This window comes from Motacilla alba, unplaced genomic scaffold, assembly GCF_015832195.1.
Source record: "Motacilla alba alba isolate MOTALB_02 unplaced genomic scaffold, Motacilla_alba_V1.0_pri HiC_scaffold_35, whole genome shotgun sequence".
NCBI lineage: Eukaryota > Metazoa > Chordata > Aves > Passeriformes > Motacillidae > Motacilla > Motacilla alba.
The window spans coordinates 560,984-584,389 of NW_024037447.1; the positions used below are offsets into that span (position 1 = coordinate 560,984).

The window sequence follows — 23,406 nt, forward strand, 5'->3', positions numbered from 1 at the left end:
TATTTCCCCATTTTCCCCCCATTATTTCCCTGTTCTCTCATTACCTTCTCCCCATTTTCCCCCCGTTATTTCCTCATTTTCCCCCCATTTTCCCCCCATTATTTCCCTGTTCTCTCATTACCTTCTCCCCATTTTCCCCCCGTTATTTCCCCATTTCCCCCCATTATTTCCCTGTTCTCTCATTACCTTCTCCCCATTTTCCCCCCGTTATTTCCTCATTTTTTCCCCCCATTTTCCCCCCATTTCCCCCCCGGGCACTCACCCCATGGAGGCGCCGCGGGCGCCGCGGGTGCCGCGGGAGCCGCGCTCGAAGCCGCCCCGGGAGCCGAAGGCGCCGCGGCCGCGGCCGCGCTCGGGGGGGGCCGAGGAGCCGTAGCCCCCCCCGGGCTCCTGGTAGCCCCCCGAGCTCAGCGAGCCCCCGTCCTGCCCGTAGCTGTTGGCTGAAGGGAAACGCCGTCAGCAACGGGGAAAAAGGGGGAATCGGGGGAAAATTGGGGGAAAATCGGGGAAAAATCACAGAAAATTGGGGGAAAATTGGGGGAAACTCAGGGGAAAATTGGGGGAGAATTGGGGAAAAATCAGGAGAAAAATCAGGAAAATTCAGAGGAAAAATTGGGAAAATTGGGGGAAATTCAGGGGAAAATTGGGGAAAAATTAGGAAAAATTGGGGAAAAATTAGGAAAAATTGGGGGAGAATTGGGGGAAATCAGGGGAAAAATCAGGGGAAATTTGGGGGGAAATTTGGAGTAAATTGGGGAAAAATCAGGGGAAAAACGGGAAAATCAGGGGAAATTTTGGGGGAAATCGGGGAAAAATCGGGGGAAAATCAGGGGGAAATCAGGGGGAAATTGGGGCAAATTCGGGAAAAATCAGGGGAAATTGGGGGGAAATTGGGGGAAAATTGGGGAAGAACTGGGGAAAAATCAGGGGAAAACTGGGGAGAATCAGGGGAAAACCAGGGGAAAATTGGGGGAATAGCACGGGAAAATTGGGGAAAAAGTAGGGAAAAATCAGGGGGAAATCGGGGCAAAATTGGGGAGAATCGGGAAAATTGGGGAAAAATTGGGAAAAAAAGGGGAAAAATCAGGGGAAAATTGGGGAGAATCAACGGAGAATTGGGGAAAAATCAGGGGAAATCTGGAGAAAAACCGAGGAAAATCGGGGAAAAATCAGGGGAAGTTCAGGGAAAAATCGGGGGGAAATTGAGGAAAATATCAGGGGAAAATTGGGGGAAAATCAGGGAAAATTTGGGGGAAAACTGGGGAAAGTCAGGGGGAAATCACAGGGAAAGTTGGGGGAAAAAGTGGGGAAAACTGGGGGAAAATCAGGGAAAACTGGGGATAAATTGGGAGGAATTTAGGAAAAATTGGGGAAAATTCAGGGGAAATCAGGAGAAATTTGGGGGAAAATTGGGGGTAATTTGGGGGAAAACTGCAAGAAATTTAGGGAAAATTGGGGGGTTTCAGACCCAAATCCAGGGAATTCTGCCCAAAACGCACCAGATTTTGTCCCAAATTCCAGGGGTTCTGCCCCAAATTCCACAGATTTAGTCCCAAACTCCCAAAATTCTACCTCAGGGTTGTAGGACGACTGTTCCCATCCCAAAGCCCTGAATTCCACCCCAAAATTCCCTAAAATCCCCCAATTTCAGCCGATTTCGCTCCCGATTTCACACCAAACGCCCCCGATTTTGCCCAAAATCTGCGGATTTCAGCCCAAAATCCCGGATTTTTTGGGGAATGTCACTCAGATCTCTGGATGTGATTTGGGTGGGCTTGTAGGACGACTGTTCCCATCCCAAATCCCAGAAATCCACCCCAAATCCCCCCAAAATCCCCCAATTTCAGCCCATTTCGCTCCCGATTTTGCCCAAAATCCGCGGATTTCGCCCCAAAATTCCCAATTTTTTTAGGAATCTCACTCACATCCCCCGGAGCTGTACTGGCCCTGCTGGCTGTAGCTGGGCGGCGGGTTGTAGGACAACTGTTCCCATCCCAAATGCCCCAAAATCCCCCAATTTCAGCCGATTTCGCTCCCGATTTTGCCCAAAATCCGCGGATTTCACCCCAAAATCCCGGATTTTTTCAGGAATCTCACTCACATCCCCCGGAGCTGTACTGGCCCTGCTGGCTGTAGCTCAGGGCGGGTTGTAGGAGGACTGTTCCCATCCCAAATGCCCCAAAATCCCCCAATTTCAGCCGATTTCACTCCCGATTTCACCCAAAACGCTCCCGATTTTGCCCAAAATCCGCAGATTTCACCCCAAAATCCCAGATTTTTTCAGGAATCTCACTCACATCCCCCGGAGCTGTACTGGCCCTGCTGGCTGTAGCTGGGCGGCGGGTTGTAGGAGGACTGCTGGCCGTAGCTCTGCTGGCTGTAGCCCCCGCTCTGCTGCTGGCTGTAGCCGCCGCTCGGGGCCTGCCCGTAGCTGGAGCTGCCGGAGCCGCTGCCGTAACTGGGGCCAGAAAAGGGGATTTTGGTAAAAAACGGGAATAAAACGGAGCGGGAGAGGGGAAAGGAGGAACAGGTGCAAAGGAACAGGCGGGAGAAGCACAAGAAACAGCTGGAATGGAGCAAAACACAGCTGGAATTCGCCTGAACAACGGGAATTTATCAGAAACCACCTGGAATTCACCCAAAAACCACTTGAATGTCACTAAAAAATGGGAATTTGGGACAAAAATGGGAATCTGGCAAAAAATGGGGGGTTTGGGGGGAAAAGAGATGGGATTCACCCAAAAAAACAGCTGGAATTTGCCCAAAAGACACCTGGAATTCGCCCCAAAACCAGCTGGAATTTCACCCAAAAAGTACCTGGAATTTACCAAAAACCAGCCGGAATTCACCCCAAAACCAGCTGGAATTTCACCAAAAAACGGGAATTGGAGCCAAAAAGAGGGGATTTGGTGGGAAACGGATGGGATTCACCCAAAACCAGCCAGAATTCACCAAAAGCCACAGAGAATTCACCGAGAAACAGCTGGAATTCACCCGGACGCAGCTGGACTGCCCAAAAACCAGCCAAAATTCACCCCGAAAGCGCCCAAAAACTTTACCCAATTTTACCCAAAATTTGGGTATTTTACCCAAAAAAATGGGAATTAGGGAAAAAAACAGGAGGGGGTCGGGGGAGAAGAGATGGGATGGACACAGGAACAGGCGGGAGGCGACCAAAAGCAGCCAGAATTTAGCAAAATCCCGGGAATTGGAGTCCAAAACTGCCAGGATTCACCAAAAGACACAAAAATAGCCCCAAAACTGGGCAAGAATGATCAAAACCACCCAGAATGCAGCAAAAGAGCAGAGCAGGATACCGGGAGCCGCTCGGGGGTTACCGCAGGGACGCGGTGGCACTGCCAATTAATCACTGGTTAATTAATTAGTTAATTAACTGGTTAATTAATTAGCTCATTAATCACCTCCCAGAGGCAGCCGCAGGGGGCTGGGAGCAGCAGGGCAGGAGCAGCTCTGGGGTTGCTGGGAGTGTCCGGGTTGGAGTTTGGGTTCCCAGGTTGGGGTTTGGGCTCATAACAATGATTAATAACTGTTAATTAATAATTAATTAGCTCATTAATCACCTCCCAGAGGCCGAGGCAGCCGCAGGGGGCTGGGAGCAGCCAGGGCAGGAGCAGCTCTGGGGTTGCTGGGAGTGTCTGGGTGTGAGTTTGGGTTCCCAGGTTGGGGTTTGGGTTCATAACAATGATTAATAACTGTTAATTAACAATTAATTAGCTCATTAATCACCTCCCAGAGGCCGAGGCAGCCGCAGGGGGCTGGGAGCAGCCAGGGCAGGAGCAGCTCTGGGGTTGCTGGGAGTGTCTGGGTGTGAGTTTGGGTTCCCAGGTTGGGGTTTGGGTTAACGACAATGATTAATAACTGTTAATTAATAATTAATTAGCTCATTAATCACCTCCCGGAGGCCGAGGCAGCCGCAGGGGGCTGGGAGCAGCCAGGGCAGGAGCAGCTCTGGGGTTGCTGGGAGTGTCTGGGTGTGAGTTTGGGTTCCCAGGTTGGGGTTTGGGTTAACGACAATGATTAATAACTGTTAATTAATAATTAATTAGCTCATTAATCACCTCCCGGAGGCCGAGGCAGCCGCGGGGGGCTGGGAGTAGCCCGGGTAGGAGGAGGTCTGGCCGTAGCTGCCCTGGGAGCTCTGCCCGGAGCCGAAGCCGCCGGAGCCGTAGGAGGGAGGAGCCGCCGGCGCCGAATAACCTGGGGGAATAATTAACAATTAATAATTAATTAACTACGGCTAATTAACACTCGAATAAAAAATGGGGGGAAAGAAGGGAAAAAGAGAGGAAATTGAGGGAAAAAACAGGGGAAATTGGGGGAAAACCAGGGGAAAAAAGAGGGAAAATTGTGAAATTTGGGGGGGAAAAGCAGGGAAACTGGGAAATATTAACAATTAATTAACAGTGATTACAGTTTAATTAAAAATGGGGAAAACAAGGAAAATTGGGAACTAATTAACAATTAATTGGGGATTTCAGGGCAGGTTTGAGCTCAGTTTTGGGTGCAAAGGTACCAATTCCAGGTACAAAAACACCGATTTAGGGTCCAAGAGGAGAGAACAAAGGGGATTTTGGGAATTTTTTGGGGAATTTTGGGAATTTTGGGATTTTTTGGGGATATTTCAGGATTCCTGACCTCACTCACAGCTCTGCCTCTGCCCAGGCACTTTTGGGCTCAGCTTTGAGCTCAGTTTTGGGTCTGCAGGTGCCCATTTCAGGTCCCAAACCCCCGATTTTGGCTCCAAGGGGATCCAGGGACGGGGATTTTGGGGAATTTTGGGGTTTTTTTGGGATATTTTGGGATTCCCGCCTCGCTCACCGCTCTGGCTCTGTCCTGGCACTTTTGGGGTCAGTTTTGGGCAGCTTTGAGCTCAGTTTTGGGTCCGAAGGTGCCCATTTCAGGTCCCACACCCCCGATTTTGGGTCCAACGGGATAGAAGGACAGAGATTTTTGGGAATTTCGGGGTTTTTTGGGATATTTTGGGATTTCTGCCTCGCTCCCCGCTCTGGCTCTGTCCTGGCACTTTTGGGGTCAGTTTTGGGGTCATTTTGGGGCAGTTTTGGCTCTGCAGGTGCGGATTTCAGGTCCCACACCCCCATTTTGGCTCCGAGGGGATCCGGGGACGGGCATTTTGGGGGATTTCGGGGTTTTTGGGATCCCCGCCTCGCTCACCGCTCTGGCTCTGCCCTGGCTCTTTTGGGGTCAGTTTTGGGGTCATTTTGGGGCAGTTTTGTGTCTGCAGGTGCGGATTTCAGGTCCCACACCCCCGATTTTGGCTCCAAGGGGATCCAGGGACGGGGATTTTGGGGATTTCGGGGTTTTTTGGGATCCCCGCCTCGCTCACCGCTCTGGCTGTGCCCTGGCTCTTTTGGGGTCAGTTTTGGGGTCATTTTGGGGCAGTTTTGGCTCTGCAGGTGCCGATTTCAGGTCCCACACCCCCGTTTTGGCTCCGAGGGGATCCGGGGACGGGGATTTCGGGGGATTTTGGGGTTTTTGGGATCCCCGCCCGGCTCACCGCTCTGGCTCTGCCCTGGCACTTTTGGGGTCAGGTTTGGCTGGGTTTAAGCTCAGTTTTGGGTCCGAAGGTGCCGATTTCAGGTCCCACACCCCCGTTTTGGCTCCGAGGGGATCCGGGGACGGGGATTTTTGGGGATTTCGGGGTTTTTTGGGATCCCCGCCTCGCTCACCGCTCTGGCTCTGTCCTGGCACTTTTGGGATCAGTTTTGGCTGGGTTTAAGCTCAGTTTTGGGTCCGAAGGTGCCGATTTCAGGTCCCACACCCCCCCGATTTTGGCTCCGAGGGGATCCGGGGACGGGGATTTCGGGGGATTTCGGGGTTTTTGGGATCCCCGCCCGGCTCACCGCTCTGGCTCTGTCCGTAGGACGAGCTGTAGCCGCCCTGGCCGTAGCCCGTGTCCGAGCTCTGCCCGTAGCCGCCGTAGCTCTGCTGCGAGTAGCTCTGCCCCCCTCCCTGCGAGTAGCTCTGGCTGGGGGGGGCGGGGTAGGCGCCGTAACTGCGGGAGAAAAGCGGAATTCGGGGAAAAATCCCGCTGGAAATGGGGGTTTGAGGGGCGGGGAAGGGTTGGGAAAGGGGGTTCGTACCTTTGCGTCGCCGTCTGGCTGTAATCTGGGGAGGAAAGGGTTAAAAGTCGGGGTTAATCAAGAAAAAATGGCTTTAAATAAATATGTTTTTCATTGTTTAGTCGTGTCGGGTTTAAAATTAAGATTAAGCAGGCAAAAAGTTGTTTAAAATACATCAGTTTTCCCTGACTAATTAAATCTGGGGAGGGAAGGAGCTAAAATTTGAGATGACACAGAAATAGCTTCAAATAAAGCAATTTTTTTTATTTAGTGAAGGAAGAAAGGGTTAAAAAATCAGGGTTAATCAAGCAAGAGTTGGTTTAAAATACATATTCCCGTGTTTATCGAGTCTGAGAAGGAAAGGGTTAAAATTTCAGGTAAAGCAAGCAAAAAAAGACTGAAGTCTTTTTTCTAATTCATTATCCTGGGGAGGGAAGGGTTAAAAATTTGGGTTAATTAATCAGAAATTGCTTCAAATAAATCGATTTTCCCTGATTTGGTAAAACTGGGGAGGAAATGGTTAAAAATTGGGGTTAATTAATCAGAGTTTGCTTCAAATAAATCGATTTTATCGTAATTCAGTAAGTGTGGGGAGGAAAGGGTTAAAAATTGGGGTTAATTAATCAGGAATTGCTACAAATAAATCGATTTTCCCTGATCTGATAAATCTGAGGAGAGAAGGGTTAAAAATTGGGGTTAATTACTCCAATATGAACATAAAACATAATAATTAGCATAATATGCTAGTATTTATAATAGCATTTTGTTCCTATATAAACAACAACATAATAAATAAATAAGATTTTATTTTAAAAATAATATTTCCCCTAATTTATTAAGTGTTTCTTAATTGCTACAAAAGCATTTTAAACACGGAAACTTTAAAAAAAAAATCTTGAAATCGATCCGTTTAATTAAGGTTATTAGTGACTGATTAAGTGGTGTTAATTGGGAAAAGAACCCTTGAAATAAATGGGTTTACTAAGCATTAATTAATACCTTTAATTAGGGTAATTCTCACAGCACTAATTATCACAGGGTGTGGTTTTAAATCTAAATATTAATCACTTTTCAATAAATCAATTTATTGCCTTTAACTACAATCGAACCCCTTTTAATTATGCACAATTACAAATCTTTCAATGAATTAAGCAACCCAAAATTATAATTAATAAATACCCTTCATTAAATTCTTCCCTTCACATTTTCAGTTGTTATTAAGGAAGTTTTATTAAGCAAAAAGCACAAAAATATCTCAGCTTATTAATTACTAACACTCCTAATTAATTCCCATACGCTATTAGTAATTAATTAAGATTATTACTTATTAAAACAATGCTCTTAATTAACAAAATCAACACAAACCCAACAATAAATCTGTGTATTTGAAGGTGCTTTAGACTAATGTTCATAATTAAAGCACTTGATGAATAATTAATAACAGAAAATAATTATTTTAAAGGTATTCCGCACCTATCTCCATAATTAAAATCCAATTAACACCCAGTAATTTATCAATAAACCGATTTTTTTCCTTTTTTCTGTAATGAAAAGCACTTAATTAACCAGAAATTGCACCCTATTAATACCTACAACCTTTTATAAAATCCGTTCGTTTTATATTATTAATTAAACACTTCAAATTATAAAAAAATGCTTAAATAATTATAAATAAAATGTTAACACTAAAAAAGCAGAGAAATATCTTTAAATGAAAAAATTTATTAGCGGTATTAATTAGTGACAGGAAGCTCCTAAATACGGAAACAAAATTAAAAACGCCCTAAAATAAATAAATTTTATCCATTTAATTAGGCAATTAAGAGTTATTTTTGATTATAGGGCAGAAATAGCGAAATTTCAGCACAAAACAAAGGAAAATTTGGGAGTTTCACCCACCCAAAAGCACCAAATCCCTGCTGGAGAGCGAAATTTCCCGCCCAAAAAGAAAATCTTTATTTCTCTCCCCAAAATCACCGCAATTTTGGGGTTTTAATTGTAAAAAAAGGGAAAGTAAAGACGAATTTTATTATTTAGATGTGAAAAAGGACGCGAAGCCTTCAAGCCCCCTCAGGCTCAGCAAAACCCCCTCAGAAAAGGGTCTAAAATTCCGGTTTTTACAGCAAATAATCCCCTCGAAAAGCACCCAGAGCACGAATTTAATTATCTGTGCGCTATGAAAAGCAATAATTAAAATAAATTCAGTCATTCGGACAGAAAAGTTCCACGAAAAAGTTAAAACTCCCCTCAGGCACCACACAACAAAAGGGGGTGTGAAAGCACATGGTTCTAACGGCAAAAGGCCGCTAAAACCCCACAAAATAAAAGAATTAAATAATTTATACGTAAAATTAAAAGGATAAATTGAAATTTAATTATTTAGATGTTCGAATAAAGGGGAAAGTCTCAACTCCCCTCAGGCTTCGCCTAACAAAAGGCGTGCCCCGGGGGGATACTTGGAGGGTGTAAAAAGCTAAATTTAACATCAAAATTCTCCAAGAGAATGGCATAAACAGCACGATAAAACACAAATTTATTAATAAAACTTTGTATTTCAATAAACTGTGTTTAATTTTCCCTCAGAAATCCGCACTAAAGCGCGGGGAACTGAACCCTCCCCCTCACGACACGGCGGCAATTTCCCGCCTCGCAGGGGAGAAACCGCGGGCGGGATTTTTTTTTTTTTTTTTTACGGTCGAAGTCGAAGTTTTAGGGTTCGATTTTCGATGCGTTTGTTTGATTTGATTTATTCTGATTTAATTCGATTAAATTTGATTTAACGGAAGGACCCGGATGTGTCACTGCGGCAGCGGCGCCGCGCACGCGCCGCGCGCACAAAATGGCGGCGGTGGCGCAGAGGCAAAACCACAAAATGGCGGGCGGGGGAAAAAGCGGCTCCCAGACCGCCTGAAACACCCCGAAATTACCCCCAAATCCACACAAATTAGCGGGAATTTCATCCCAAATTCGAGGTTTTGTGTTCAAATTTGGGGCTGTGGGGTTAATTTTCCTCCCCGCTGCCGGCGCGGAGCATCCGGGCGCGGCGCTTTGTTCGGCCCCCGCCCCATCCGCGATTGTTTGAACAGTTATAACAACCCAGAAAAGCACCTGAAATTTGCTGGTTGGGCTTAAAACAGAAGTGATATATGCGTTAAAGAGGGGAAATAAAAGAAAAATGAATTAAAAATAAAAAATAGTCAAGTGAGGCGTGGCGGAAACGGGACACCATCAAAACCCACACATCGCAAATCGCCCACAGCCCCGGAGCAGCGCTGAAGGTGAAAAACCCACAATGAAACAACGCCTAAACTACACCGATTAATGACGAAATGCCCGTTACAAAGAGCATTAACTAAAAACAGCACAACCAACGCCGTGTTACGCGCGGCGGCCGCCGGAACCCCCTCAGGTTTCCCCCCACGATGCTCCCGGACCGCGCTGGGCGTTGCAGCCCCCGCCCGCCCCCGGGGTCCCGGGGCAAGGAAGGGTCTGGGGGGTCCCTCCCGGGGCTCGGGGGTCCCTGCCCGGGGTAGAAGGGAGCAGCGGGGGTCCCCACGGCGCCGGTACCGTTGGAGGCCATGGCGGTGCCGCGCGCTCCGCGTCCGCTCCACGTGGCGCCCGCACTGCGCGCCGCGCGCGCCCGCCCGCCCTTTTATAACCTCGGCCGGCGCGTCCCACCCACCCGCGCGCGGGAGGGAGATCGGAGAACACCCCCCCCCCCCCCCCCCCCGCGACCAGTGGTACGGTCCCGGCGGGAAAAGGGGCGGGGACAGAGCGGTGGGGCGGGGAAATGGGCGGGGCGTCGGGAGCGCGGGGCGCCCCCTGGCGGAGCGCGGAGGAGGCGCTTTGGGAGCCATATGGGACCCTATAGAACCCTCTAGAAACCCTATGGAGCCCTCTAGAGCCCTCTGGGACCCTCTGGAAATCCTACAGAGCCCTGTAGAGCCCTTTGCGACCCTATAGAACCCTATAGAACCCCGACTGAAACCCTATAGAAACGTCTAGAGACCTATAGAACCCTATAGAAACCCTCTAGAAATCCTATAGAACCCTCTGGGACCCTCTAGAGACCTCTGGGACCCTCTAGAAATCCTATAGAACCTTCTAGAGCCCGCTGGGACTCTATAGAACCCTATAGAACCCCATAGAAACCCTATAGAAGCCCTACAGAATCGTCTAGAGACCTATAGAAACCCTATAGAAACCCTATAGAACCCTCTAGAGCCCTCTGGGACCCTCTATGGACCTGTGGAACCCTCTAGAAATCCTATAGAATGCCCTAGAGCCCGCTGGGACCCTATAGAACCCCTATAGAAACCCTATAGAAACCCTACAGAATCGTCTAGAGACATATAGAAACCCTATAGAAACCCTATAGAACCCTCTAGAGCCCTCTGGGCCCCTCTAGAGACCTGCGGAACCCTCTAGAAATCCTATAGAATGCCCTAGAGCCCACTGGGACTCTATAGAACCCTATAGAACCCCATAGAAACCCTATAGAAACCCTACAGAATCGGCTAGAGACGTATAGAAACCCTATAGAAACCCTATAGAAACCCTATAGAAACCTCTAGAGCCCTCTGGGACCCTCTATGGACCTGTGGAACCCTCTAGAAATCCTATAGAATGCCCTAGAGCCCGCTGGGACCCTATAGAACCCTATAGAAACCCTATAGAAACCCTACAGAATCATCTAGAGACCTATAGAAACCCTATAGAAACCCTATAGAAACCCTATAGAACCCTCTAGAGCCCTCTGGGACCCTCTAGAGACCTGCGGAACCCTCTAGAAATCCTATAGAATGCCCTAGAGCCCCCTGGGACCCTATAGAACCCCATAGAAACCCTATAGAATCATCTAGAGACTTATAGGACACTAGAGAAACCCTATAGAAATCCTACAGAATCGTCTAGAGACATATAGAAACCCTATAGAACCTTCTAGAGCCCACTGGGACCCTATAGAACCCTATAGAACCCCATAGAAACCCTACAGAAACATCCAGATTTTTCCGGGACCCTAATTAGCCCGTCCCCCTCCCTAATTAGTCCCTCCCCCAAACATTAGCCACGCCCCCAGATTTATTAGCCCCTCCCCCACCTTAATGAACTGCGCCCCACTCTTAATTAACCTCTTCCCACCCCTAATTAGCCCCTCCCTGCTCCCAGTGAGCCCGCCACCCTAATTAACACCTCCCCCACTCTAATTAGCCCCTCCTCCACCCCATTAGCCCCACCCCACCCTAATTAACGCCTCCCCCACTCTAATTAGCCCCTCCTCCACCCCATTAGCCCCACCCACCCTAATTAACCCCACCCCCACTCTAATTAGCCCCTCCCCCACCCCATTAGCCCCACCCACCCTAATTAACACCTCCCCCACTCTAATTAGCCCCTCCCCCACCCCATTAGCCCCACCCCACTCTAATTAACGCCTCCCCCACTCTAATTAGCTCCTCCCCCACCCCATTAGCCCCACCCCACCCTAATTAACCCATCCCCCACCCTAATTAATCCCTCCCCCACTCCAATTAGCCCCTCCCCCACCCCATTAGTCCCACCCCACCCTAATTAACCCCTCCCCCACTCTAATTACCCCCTCCCCACCCCATTAGCCCCTCCTCCACCCTAATTAACCCCACCCCCACCCCATTAACCACCTCCCTACCCTAATTAGCCCCTCTCCCACCCTAATTAGCCCCTCCCCCACTAATTAACCCCTTTCGTCCCCTCCCCCCGCCGTCCACGTCCCTCCCCCCACCCCGCGCCCCTCCCCCACCCCCCCAAAAACCACAAAAAACCCCAAAATTGGGGGGGTGGGGGAGGGGCGAGCTCCCTTTATTGGCAATAAATAAGCGACGCTGGCGGGGGGGAGGGGCGGGGCTTGGGGGAGGGGCTTCTGAGAGGGGGAGGGGCCAACTTTAGCCACGCCCCCTCCCCAAAAATTTTTGAGGGGCGGGGCGACCCCAAAATCCTCCCCTGAGGGGGAGGGGGGGGTGGAAATTTGGGGGGTGGGGGAGGGGAAATGAAGGGGGGAGGGGTTGTGGGAGGGGGAGGGGCAAATTTAGGCCACGCCCACCGCCCGGATTTGGGGGCGGGGCCCCGAGGGGGGGTTTTTTTGGGGGGGGGGCCCCACTGCAGGGGGCGACCCCCAAAATTTCCCCCCCCCGGGGGGTGGGGGAGGGGCAAATTGTGGGCTGGGGGAGGGGCCAATGTTGGCCACGCCCCCCTCTCGAATTTTCGGGGGGGGTGGGGGGGGTGGAGACCCCAAATTTCCCGCCGGGGGGGGGGGGGAATTGGGGGTGGGGGAGGGGCGGGTTTGGGATTGGGGGAGGGGCATTTTGGCCACGCCCCTCTCCGATTTTGGCGGGAAATTGGGGTGGGGGAGGGGCCAGTTTTGGCCACGCCCCCTTCTCTGGATTTGAATGGGGTGGGGGGGATGGAATTTTGGGGGGGTGGATTGGGGGGAGGGGTCGAGGTGGGGGAGGGGCCGCGTTTTGGCCACGCCCCCCTCCCCATGTTTCGGGTGGGGGAGGGGGCGGGGTCCCCAAAATCGTCACTTCCGGTGCTTCCGGGCGGGCTCTTCCGCTGCGGGGGGGGAGGGGAGAGAGAGATGACGTCATCGCGGGTGTGGTCACGGGGATGACGTCGTGTGAGTGACGTCACTGAAGGGAGGGGTTTAGAATGGCCACGCCCCCTTCTCCAACCCCCCTCCCCCCACGGGTTTTAGAGGAGGGGCGGTGACATCACGGGGGGGGGGACAATGACGTCATAGGCAGGGGACAGGGAGGGGGCGATGAGGTGACAACGACGGGGGGCGTGGCAATGACGTCATTGGGCGTGACAATGAGGGGACGATGAGGTGACAAAGGGGACGGAGAGGTGACAGTGACAGACAGGTGACACCGAGGTGACACAGGTGACACACAGGTGACAATGACACTGACACACAGGTGACACTCGTGACACCGAGGTGACACAGGTGACACACAGGTGACACTGGTGACAATGACGATGACAATGAGGTGACACTGGTGACACCGAGGTGACAATGGGGACACTGAGGTGACACTGGTGACAATGACAGCGACACTGAGGTGACACTGGTGACACTGAGGTGACACTGGTGACAATGACAATGACACTGAGGTGACACTGGTGACACCGAGGTGTCCCTGGTGACACAGGTGACACAGGTGACAGTGACACACAGGTGACACCGAGGTGTCCCTGGTGACACACAGGTGACACAGGTGACAGTGACACACAGGTGACACCGAGGTGTCCCTGGTGACACACAGGTGACAATGACAATGACAGTGACACACAGGTGACACCGAGGTGTCCCTGGTGACACACAGGTGACAATGACAATGACAGTGACACACAGGTGACACCGAGGTGTCCCTGGTGACACACAGGTGACAATGACAATGGTGACACCGAGGTGACAGTGACACACAGGTGACAGTGACACACAGGTGACACCGAGGTGTCCCTGGTGACACACAGGTGACACAGGTGACAGTGACACACAGGTGACACCGAGGTGTCCCTGGTGACACAGGTGACACAGGTGACAGTGACACACAGGTGACACCGAGGTGTCCCTGGTGACACACAGGTGACACAGGTGACAGTGACACACAGGTGACACCGAGGTGTCCCTGGTGACACACAGGTGACACAGGTGACAGTGACACACAGGTGACACCGAGGTGTCCCTGGTGACACACAGGTGACAATGACAATGGTGACACCGAGGTGACAGTGACACACAGGTGACAGTGACACACAGGTGACACCGAGGTGTCCCTGGTGACACACAGGTGACAATGACAATGACAGTGACAATGGTGACACCGAGGTGTCCCTGGTACCTGCGGGCGGTGCCGGGCCCGGGCGGGGTCACGCTGGGGACGAGAAGATGGAGATGAGAGGGGGGAGGGGACACGGGGACACCGGGGGACAGCGAGTGACCACGGGGTGACCATGGGGTGACCATGGGGTGACCATGGAGGTGACCACGAGGTGACCATGGAGTGACCATGGAGTGACCACAAGGTGACCATGGAGTGACCATGGAGGTGACTAGGAGATGGTCACGGTCACCTGGAGATGGCCAAGGGGACAGGGAGGTGACCATGCAGGTGACCATGGAGTGACCACGGAGTGACCATGAGATGGTCAAGGGGACAGGGATGGGATGAAGGTGACCATGCAGGTGACCATGCAGGTGACCAGGAGGTGACCATGGAGTGACCACAGAGGTGACCATGGAGGTGACCAGGAGGTGACCATGGAGTGACCACAGAGGTGACCATGGAGGTGACCAGGAGGTGACCATGGAGTGACCACAGAGGTGACCATGGAGGTGACCATGCAGGTGACCATGGAGGTGACCAGGAAGTGACCAGGAGATGGTCAAGGGGACATGGGGACAGTTGTGGTCACCTGGAGATGGTCAAGGGGACAGGGAGGTGACCAGGAGGTGACCATGCAGGTGACCATGGAGTGACCACAGAGGTGACCAGAAGATGGTCAAGGGGACATGGAGGTGACCAGGAGGTGACCATGGAGGTGACCATGCAGGTGACCATGGAGTGACCACAGAGGTGACCAGAAGATGGTCAAGGGGACATGGAGGTGACCAGGAGGTGACCAGGAGGTGACCAGCAGACGGTGGAGATGGCCAAGGTCACCTGGACACGACGGAGGTGACCACAGGGGGTGGAGGTGACCCCGAGCGGGCCGGGGGGGGGGACAGGGGGTGACACGGGGACACCGCGGCGGGGCGGGGCCGCCTCCTCACCCTCCAGGTAGTTCCTGGCGATGAACTTGAGGGCCTCGTCCAGCAGGATGACCGGGAAGGAGATCTTGATGACCATCAGCCAGTGGGTCAGCGTCAGCGGCGTCAGCTTGAAGATCATCTGGGGACACCGGGGGACACGGCTGGGACCTCCTCCCGGGCCACCGCAGGGCCACCGCAGGGCCACCAGAGCCCGCCCGGGGTCGTCCAAGCCGGTGGTCACTCAAGCCAGTGGTCACCAAAGGCAAGGTCAACGCTCGTGGTCGACGCGATGGCCGTGGCCACCAAAGGGACCCCTGCGGCCACCAAAGTGACCCCTGCGGCCACCAGAGCCCACCTGGGGTCATCGAAGCCAAGGGTCACTCAAGGGAAGGTCAATGGTCGCCATCTTGGTGGCCACCAACGCAGTGACCACCAGTTTGATGGCCGCCAACTCAATGTCCCCAAGGCCACCACCTTGATGACCACCAGCTTGATGACCACCAACCCAATGACCACCCACCCAATGACCACCAGCTTGATGACCACCAACCCAACGTCCCCAAGGCCACCACCTTGATGACATCCAACCCAATGACCACCAATGACCACCAACTCAATGACCACCACCTTGATGGCCACCAACCCAATGACCACCAGCTTGATGTCCCCAAGGCCACCACCTTGATGGCCACCAACCCAATGACCACCACCCCAATGACCACCAGCTTGATGGTCACCAACTCAATGTCCCCAAGGCCACACCTTGATGACCTCCAACCCAATGACCATCACCCAATGACCACCAGCTTGATGTCCCCAAGGCCACCACCTTGATGGACACCAACCCCATGGCCACCACCTTGATGGACACCAACCCAATGGCCACCAACCCAATGGCCACCAACCCAATGACCACCACCTTGATGTCCCCAAGGCCACCAACTTGATGACCACCAACCCAATGGCCACCAACTCAATGTCCCCAAGGCCACCAACTCAATGACCACCAACCCAATGACCACCAACCCAATGACCATCAACTCAACGACCACCAGCCCAATGACCACCAACCCAATGACCACCGTCTTGATGTCCCCAAGGCCACCACCCCCACGTCCCCGAGGCCACCAGCCCGAGGCCACCACGGCGTCCCCGGTGTCCCCTTACGGGCAGGGGGTCGATGTAGAGGATGACGAAGTGCAGGGACATGGAGAGGCAGATGGAGCCCATCAGCCAGATGTTCACCCACGGCGGCATCCGCGCCAGCGACTGGTTCTCCGACAGGCTGGGGACACCGGGGACAGCGCGGTCACCATGGGGACATGGGGACATTGGGGACGTGGGGACATGGGGACATCGGGGACATCGGGGACATCGGGGACATTGGGGACACTGGGGATGGACAGGGCCCATCAGCCAGATGTTCACCCACGGCGGCATCCGCGCCAGCGACTGGTTCTCCGACAGGCTGGGGACACCGGGGACAGCACGGTCACCACGGGGACGTGGGGACATCGGGGACATGGGGACATGGGGACATGGGGACATGGGGACATTGGGGACACTGGGGATGGACAGGGCCCATCAGCCAGATGTTCACCCACGGCGGCATCCGCGCCAGCGACTGGTTCTCCGACAGGCTGGGGACACCGGGGACAGCACGGTCACGGGGGGGACATGGGGACATCGGGGACATCGGGGACACCGGGGACATTGGGGTCACCAGGGTGTCATGGGGACATTGGGGACATTGGGGACAATGGTCATTGCACATCTCCATGGTCACCATGATGACCATGACCATGATGACCACGATGACCATGACAACGACAACGATGACAATGACGATGACCACAACCCCAACCATGACCATGATGACCATGACAATGATGACCACGATGACCATGACAACGACAACGATGACAATAATGATGACCCCAACCCCAACCATGACAGTGATGGCCATGATGACCACGATGACCATGACAATGATGACCATGACATGATGACCATGACAATGACAATGATGACAATGATGATGACCACGACCCCAACCATGACCATGATGACCACGATGACCATGACCATGATGACCATGACAACGACAACGATGACAATAACGATGACCACGACCCCAACCATGACCATGGTGACCATGATGACCACGATGACCACGATGACCATGACAACGATGACCATGACAGTGATGACCATGGCCAAGGTGACCACGGTGACCATGACCACGGTGACCACGGTGGCAGTGTCCCTCACCTGTTGAGGGCGTTGCACATCTCCATGGTCACCACCATGACCATGACCATGATGACCACAGTGACCGTGACAATGACAACGATGACAATTACAATGACCACGACCCCAACCATGACAATGATGACCATGATGACCATGACCATGATGACCATGACCATGATGACCACGGTGACCATGACAATGACCATGATGACAATGACGATGACCACAACCCCAACCCCAACCATGACCATGATGATCATGACAATGACAACGATGACAATGACGATGACCACGACCCCAACCATGACCATGACAGTGATGACCATGACAATGATGACCATGATGACCATGACCATGATGACCACGATGACCATGACCACGATGACCTCCATGACCATGACCACGATGACCATGACAATGACAACGATGACAATAACGATGACCACGACCCCAACCATGGCCATGATGACCATGATGACCATGACCATGATGAAGGTTACCACGGTGACCATGACCACGGTGACCACGGTGGCAGTGTCCCTCACCTGTTGAGGGCGTTGCACATCTTGATGGTCACCATGATGACCATGACCATGATGACCATGACAACGACAACGATGACAATAACGATGACCATGATGATGACAATGATTACAATGACGATGGCCACGACCCCAACCATGACCATGATGACCATGGCCAAGGTGACCACGGTGACCACGGTGGCGGCGTCCCTCACCTGTTGAGGGCGTTGCACATCTCGATGGTCACCAGCACCGACAGCGCCATCGTCATCGGCACCGGCGACTCGAAGATGTCGCAGTCCAGCCCCTCGAAGTCCACGTTGTGCTCCGAGCACTGCATGAAGTGGGTCTGGGAGGGGACATCGGGGACATCGGGGTCACCTCGGGGTCACCACAGCTTGGGGACACCTTGGGGACATCTTGGGGACATCTGGGAAGGGACATTTGGGGGTTGGGGGACACCAGGAGGAACCTTCGTGGTGGGGGTGGGACCTCCATGATGGGCCTGGATTGGGGCTGGGGGAGGTCACAGGGTGGGGACACCTTGGGGACAGCTTGGGGACACCTTGGGGACACCTCAGGAACATCTTGGAGACATTTTTGGGACACCCTGTGGTCACCAGAGCTTGGGGACACCTCAGGGACACCTCAGGGACACCTCAGGGACAACTTGGGGACACCTGGGCACGCTTGGGGACAGTCAGGGTCATCTTGGGGACATCTCAGGGACACCTCGGGGACACCTTGGGGACACTCATGGGGTCCAAGAAGCTCCACAAGGACCTTCCAGGTGACCTTGAGGTGACCACAGGGGTGGTGGCACCTCCGTGAGGGACCCGGGGAGGGTCACAGGGTGGGGACACCTCGTTGGGGACACCTCGGGGACACTTGGGGACACCTTGGGGACACTTGGGGACACCGGGGGGACTCACCAGCTGGTGGTAGCTGACGTTGGGCCCGTCCTCGGCGAAGAGGAACCACCAGGCGGCCGCTCCCACCGTGGCGGCCCCGACGTAGCCTGGGGGGGGACACACGGGGGCTTGGGGACACCTGGGGACACCTGGGGACACCCTGGCGGTCGCCAAGGGGCCACCCTGGCTGTCTCCAGGTGGGTTTTGGGGTCTCCAGGTGTTTTCTTGGGGTCACCAGGTGGTTTTTTGGGGTCTCCAGGTGGTTTTTGGGGGGGACCAGGTGGTTTTTGGGGGCTCAAGGGGGAATTTTTGGGGTCTCCAGGTGGTTTTTTGGGTCTCCAGGTGGTTTTTTGGGTTTCCAGGTGGTTTTTGGGGTCTCCAGGTGCTTTGGGAGTCTCCAGGTGACCAAGGTGACCACCAACTGACCACCAGGTGACCCAAATGACCATGAACTGACTACCAGGTGACTCAGGTGACTCAGGTGACCCAAATGACCACAAACTGACCACCAGGTGACCATGAGCCAACTCCAGGTGACCCAGGTGACCATGAGCTCACCTCCGATGGCCAGGTAGCGGAAGAAGAGCCACCCGGAGATGAGCGGCTCCTTGGGGCTGCGCGGCGGCTTGTCCATCCACTGAGCCCACCTGAGCCCAGGTGACCCCCAGGTGACCACCAACTGACCACCAGGTGACCCAGAGGACCCAACTGACCACAAACTGACCACCAGGTGACCCAGGTGACTCAGGTGACCCAACTGACCACCAGGTGACCATGAGCCAACTCCAGCTGAGCATGAACTGACCATCACCAGCCCCCAGGTGGCCCAGGTGACCATGAGCCAACTCCAGATGACCCAGGTGACTCAGGTGACCCAGGTGACCACCAACTGACCACCAGGTGACCCAGACGACCCAACTGACCATGAACTGACTATGAACTGACCACCAGGTGACCATGAGCCAACTCCAGATGACCCAGGTGACTCAGGTGACCAAGGTGACCACCAAATGACCACCAGGTGACCCAGGTGACCCAGGTGACCCAGGTGACCACCAACTGACCACCAGGTGACCCAGGTGACCATGAACCAACCCCAACTGACCATGAACTGACCACCAGGTGATCATGAGCCAACTCCAGATGACCAAGGTGACTCAGGTGACCAAGGTGACCACCAACTGACCACCAGGTGACCCACATGACCCAGGTGACCATGAGCCAACTCCAACTGACCATGAACTGACCATGAACTGACCATGAACTGACCACCAGGTGACCATGAGCCAACTCCAGATGACCAAGGTGACCAGGAACTGACCCCCAGGTGACCGCGGAGCTCACCTCCGATGGCCAGGTATCGGAAGAAGAGCCACCCCGAGATGAGCGGCTCCTTGGGGCTGCGCGGCGGCTTGTCCATGATGTCCAGGTCGGGCGGGTTGAAGCCCAGCGCCGTGGCCGGCAGCCCGTCCGTCACCAGGTTCACCCAGAGCAGCTGCACCGGGATCAGCGCCTCGGGCAGCCCCAGCGCCGCCGTCAGGAAGATACTGGGGGGACCGGGAGGCGCCGGTTCGTACTGGGGGGACTGGGGGGGACTGGGGGGGACTGGGAGGGGTTAATGGGGGACTGGGAGCAAACTGGGACAAACTGGGAGGGACTGGGAGGGGTTGATGGGGGACTGGGAGGGACTGGGAGCAAACTGGGAGGTACTGGGACAAACTGGGACAAACTGGGAGGGACTGGGAGGGGTTGATGGGGCACTGGGAGGGACTGGGAGCAAACTGGGACAAACTGGGAGCAAACTGGGAGGGGTTGACGGGGGACTGGGATGAACTGGGAGGGACGGGGAGACACTGGTTCGTACTGGGAGGGGCTGGGGGGGACTGGGAGGGACTGGAAGAGGTTGACGGGGGACTGGGAGCAAACTGGGACAAAGTGGGAGGGACTGGGAGGGGTTGACGGGGGACTGGGATGGACTGGGAGGGACTGGTTCGTACTGGGAGGGACTGGGAGGGGTTAATGGGGGACTGGGACAAACTGGGAGGGACTGGGAGGGACTGGGATGGACTGGGAGGGGTTAATGGGGGACTGGGAGGGACTGGGAGGGACTGGGAGGGACTGGGAGAGGTTGACGGGGGACTGGGAGCAAACTGGGACAAACTGGGAGGGACTGGGAGGGGTTGACGGGGGACTGGGATGGACTGGAATGGACTGGGAGGGACTGGGAGGGACTGGGACAAACTGGGAGGGACTGGGAGGGACTGGGATGCACTGGGATGAACTGGGAGGGACTGGGAGGGACTGGGAGGGACGGGGAGCCACTGGTTCATACTGGGGGGGACTGGGAGGGACTGGGAGGGACTGGGAGGGGTTGACGGGGGACTGGGAGCAAACTGGGATGGACTGGGAGGGACTGGGGAGGGACTGGGAGGGACTGGGAGCAAACTGGGAGGGACTGGGACAAACTGGGAGGGACTGGGAGGGGTTGATGGGGCACTGGGAGGGACTGGGAGGGACTGGGAGGGACTGGGAGCAAACTGGGACAAACTGGGAGCAAACTGGGAGGGGTTGACGGGGGACTGGGATGGACTGGGAGGGACGGGGAGACACTGGTTCGTACTGGGAGGGACTGGGAGGGACTGGGAGGGGTTAATGGGGGACTGGGAGGGACTGGGAGGGACTGGGAGAGGTTGACGGGGGACTGGGAGCAAACTGGGACAAACTGGGAGGGACTGGGAGGGGTTGACGGGGGACTGGGATGGACTGGAATGGACTGGGAGGGACTGGGAGGGACTGGGACAAACTGGGAGGGACTGGGAGGGACTGGGATGCACTGGGATGAACTGGGAGGGACTGGGAGGGACTGGGAGGGACGGGGAGCCACTGGTTCATACTGGGGGGGACTGGGAGGGACTGGGAGGGACTGGGAGGGGTTGATGGGGGACTGGGATGGACTGGGAGGGACTGGGAGGGACTGGGAGGGGATTGGGAGGGACTGGGACAAACTGGGACAAACTGGGACAAACTGGGACAAACTGGGAGGGACTGGGAGGGGTTGATGGGGGACTGGGAGGGACTGGGATGGACTGGGATGAACTGGGATGGACTGGGAGGGACGGGGAGCCACTGGTTCGTACTGGGAGGGACTGGGGGGGACTGGGGGGGACTGGGAGGGGTTAATGGGGGACTGGGACAAACTGGGACAAACTGGGAGGGGATTTGGAGGGGCTGGTTTATACTGGGATGGACTGGGATGGACTGGGAGGGGTTGACGGGGGACTGGGAGGGACTGGGAGGGACTGGGAGAGACTGGGACAAACTGGGACAAACTGGGACAAACTGGGACAAACTGGGAGGGACTGGGAGGGACTGGGACAAACTGGGATGGACTGGGATGGACCAGGGCAAACTGGGATGGACTGGGATGGATTGGGAGGGACTGGGAGCAAACTGGGAGGGACTGGGATGGACTGGGAGGGACTGGGATGGACTGGGAGGGACGGGGAGCCACCGGTTCATACTGGGGGGGACTGGGGGGGACTGGGAGCAAACTGGGACGAACTGGGAGGGACTGGGAGGGGTTGATGGGGGACTGGGATGGACTGGGAGCAAACTGGGGGGGACTGGGAGGGACTGGGAGGGGTTAATGGGGGACTGGGCCAAACTGGGAGGGACTGGGATGGACCAGGACAAACTGGGACAAACTGGGATGGACTGGGAGTGACTGGGATGGACCAGGACAAACTGGGATGGACCGGGATGGACTGGGATGGACCAGGACAAACTGGGATGGACTGGGACAAAGTGGGATGGACTGGGATGGACCGGGAGGGATTGGGACGGGACCAGGATGGGACTGGGATGGACTGGGATGGACCAGGACAAACTGGGATGGACTGGGACGGGACCAGGATGGGACTGGGATGGACTGGGATGGACCAGGACAAACTGGGACGGGACCGGGCCGGGACTGGTCCGAACTGGTCCGAACGGGGAAACCCCCCAAGCCGACATCTCCAGGGCGGTCGGGAGCGGCCGGAGCGGTCGGGAGCGGCCGGAGTGGCCGGAGTGGCTGGAGTGGCCGGAGTGGCCGGAGTGGCCGGAGCGGGCGCAGCGGGCGGAGCGGGCGCTCACCAGACGACCTCGCCCACGTTGGAGGAGATGAGGTAGCGGATGAACTGCTTCATGTTGTTGTAGATGGCCCTGCCCTCCTCCACGGCCGCCACGATGGTGGAGAAGTTGTCGTCGGCCAGCACCATCTCCGAGGCCGTCTTGGCCACGGCCGTGCCCGAGCCCATGGCGATGCCGATCTCGGCCTTCTTCAGCGCCGGCGCGTCGTTGACGCCGTCGCCGGTCTGAGGGGGCGGACAAAAACGGGGGGCGGGAGGTCAGGAGTTGGTGGTGGGACCCCAAAATTACGTCAAAAGTTCATGGTTGCACCCAAAACCAGGTGGAGTTGGTGGTGGAACCCCAAAATTACGTCAGGAGTTGGTGGTTGCAACCAATATCGTGTGGAGTTGGTGGTGGGACCCCAAAACTACGTCAAGTTTTCGTGGTTGCAGCTAAAATTGTGTGGAGTTGGTGGTGGGACTCCAAAACTACGTCAAAAGTTCATGGTTGCAGCTAAAATTGTGTGGAATTGGTGGTGGAACCCCAAAACTACGTCAGGAGTTGGTGGTGGAACCCCAAAAAGCGCGTGGGGAGGGTTGGAGTGGGTTAGTTCGGTGGTGGGACTCCAAAACTACGTCAGGAGTTGGTGGTGGGACCCCAAAACTACGTCAAGTTTTCGTGGTTGCAGCTAAAATTGTGTGGAATCGGTGGTGGGA

The 23,406-nt window shown here is 54.5% G+C and overlaps 3 protein-coding genes across 3 annotated transcripts in view; all 3 read right to left on the reverse strand.

The window, feature by feature from the left end:
* Positions 1 to 254: 254 nt before the first annotated feature.
* LOC119696752 (RNA-binding protein FUS-like) lies at positions 255 to 9,791 on the reverse strand. Its single transcript, XM_038126586.1, has 6 exons — positions 9,669 to 9,791; positions 6,123 to 6,147; positions 5,883 to 6,034; positions 4,080 to 4,218; positions 2,298 to 2,458; positions 255 to 440 (listed from the first exon to the last, which is right to left on the reverse strand). The coding sequence occupies exons 1-6, from the start codon at positions 9,679 to 9,681 to the stop codon at positions 259 to 261; spliced, it is 672 nt and encodes a 223-aa protein (XP_037982514.1). The 5' UTR covers positions 9,682 to 9,791; the 3' UTR covers positions 255 to 258.
* Positions 9,792 to 11,909: 2,118 nt separating this feature from the next.
* LOC119696744 (sarcoplasmic/endoplasmic reticulum calcium ATPase 1-like) lies at positions 11,910 to 22,964 on the reverse strand. The gene is made up of 7 exons (XM_038126571.1): positions 22,715 to 22,964; positions 19,925 to 20,127; positions 18,602 to 18,687; positions 17,885 to 18,018; positions 16,060 to 16,177; positions 14,914 to 15,031; positions 11,910 to 12,689 (listed from the first exon to the last, which is right to left on the reverse strand). The coding sequence occupies exons 1-7, from the start codon at positions 22,876 to 22,878 to the stop codon at positions 12,658 to 12,660; spliced, it is 855 nt and encodes a 284-aa protein (XP_037982499.1). The 5' UTR covers positions 22,879 to 22,964; the 3' UTR covers positions 11,910 to 12,657.
* Positions 22,965 to 23,358: 394 nt separating this feature from the next.
* The window catches only part of LOC119696688 (polyunsaturated fatty acid lipoxygenase ALOX15B-like), a 17,132-nt gene continuing 17,084 nt past the window's right edge, over positions 23,359 to 23,406 (reverse strand). The window contains exon 13 of the mRNA XM_038126489.1: positions 23,359 to 23,378. Within this exon, the coding sequence (XP_037982417.1) occupies positions 23,359 to 23,378 (20 nt within the window). The remainder of the gene's footprint in view (positions 23,379 to 23,406) is intronic.

Bases quoted from the DNA above. Each gene is read 5' to 3' on its own strand.
- LOC119696744 (XM_038126571.1), bottom strand. From the start codon at position 22,878: ATGGGCTCGGGCACGGCCGTGGCCAAGACGGCCTCGGAGATGGTGCTG. The intron at 18,688-19,924 runs GTGAGCTCCGCG...GTCCCCCCCCAG, and splicing joins CCGATACCTGGCCATCGGAG to GCTACGTCGGGGCCGCCACG. The intron at 12,690-14,913 runs GTGAGGAGGCGG...CCCCCCCCGCAG, and splicing joins CGCCAGGAACTACCTGGAGG to CGGAAGAGCCCGCCCGGAAG.
- LOC119696752 (XM_038126586.1), bottom strand. The intron at 6,035-6,122 runs GTACGAACCCCC...TTTCTCCCGCAG, and splicing joins AGCCAGACGGCGACGCAAAG to TTACGGCGCCTACCCCGCCC. The intron at 4,219-5,882 runs GTGAGCCGGGCG...TTATTCCCCCAG, and splicing joins CTACGGACAGAGCCAGAGCG to GTTATTCGGCGCCGGCGGCT.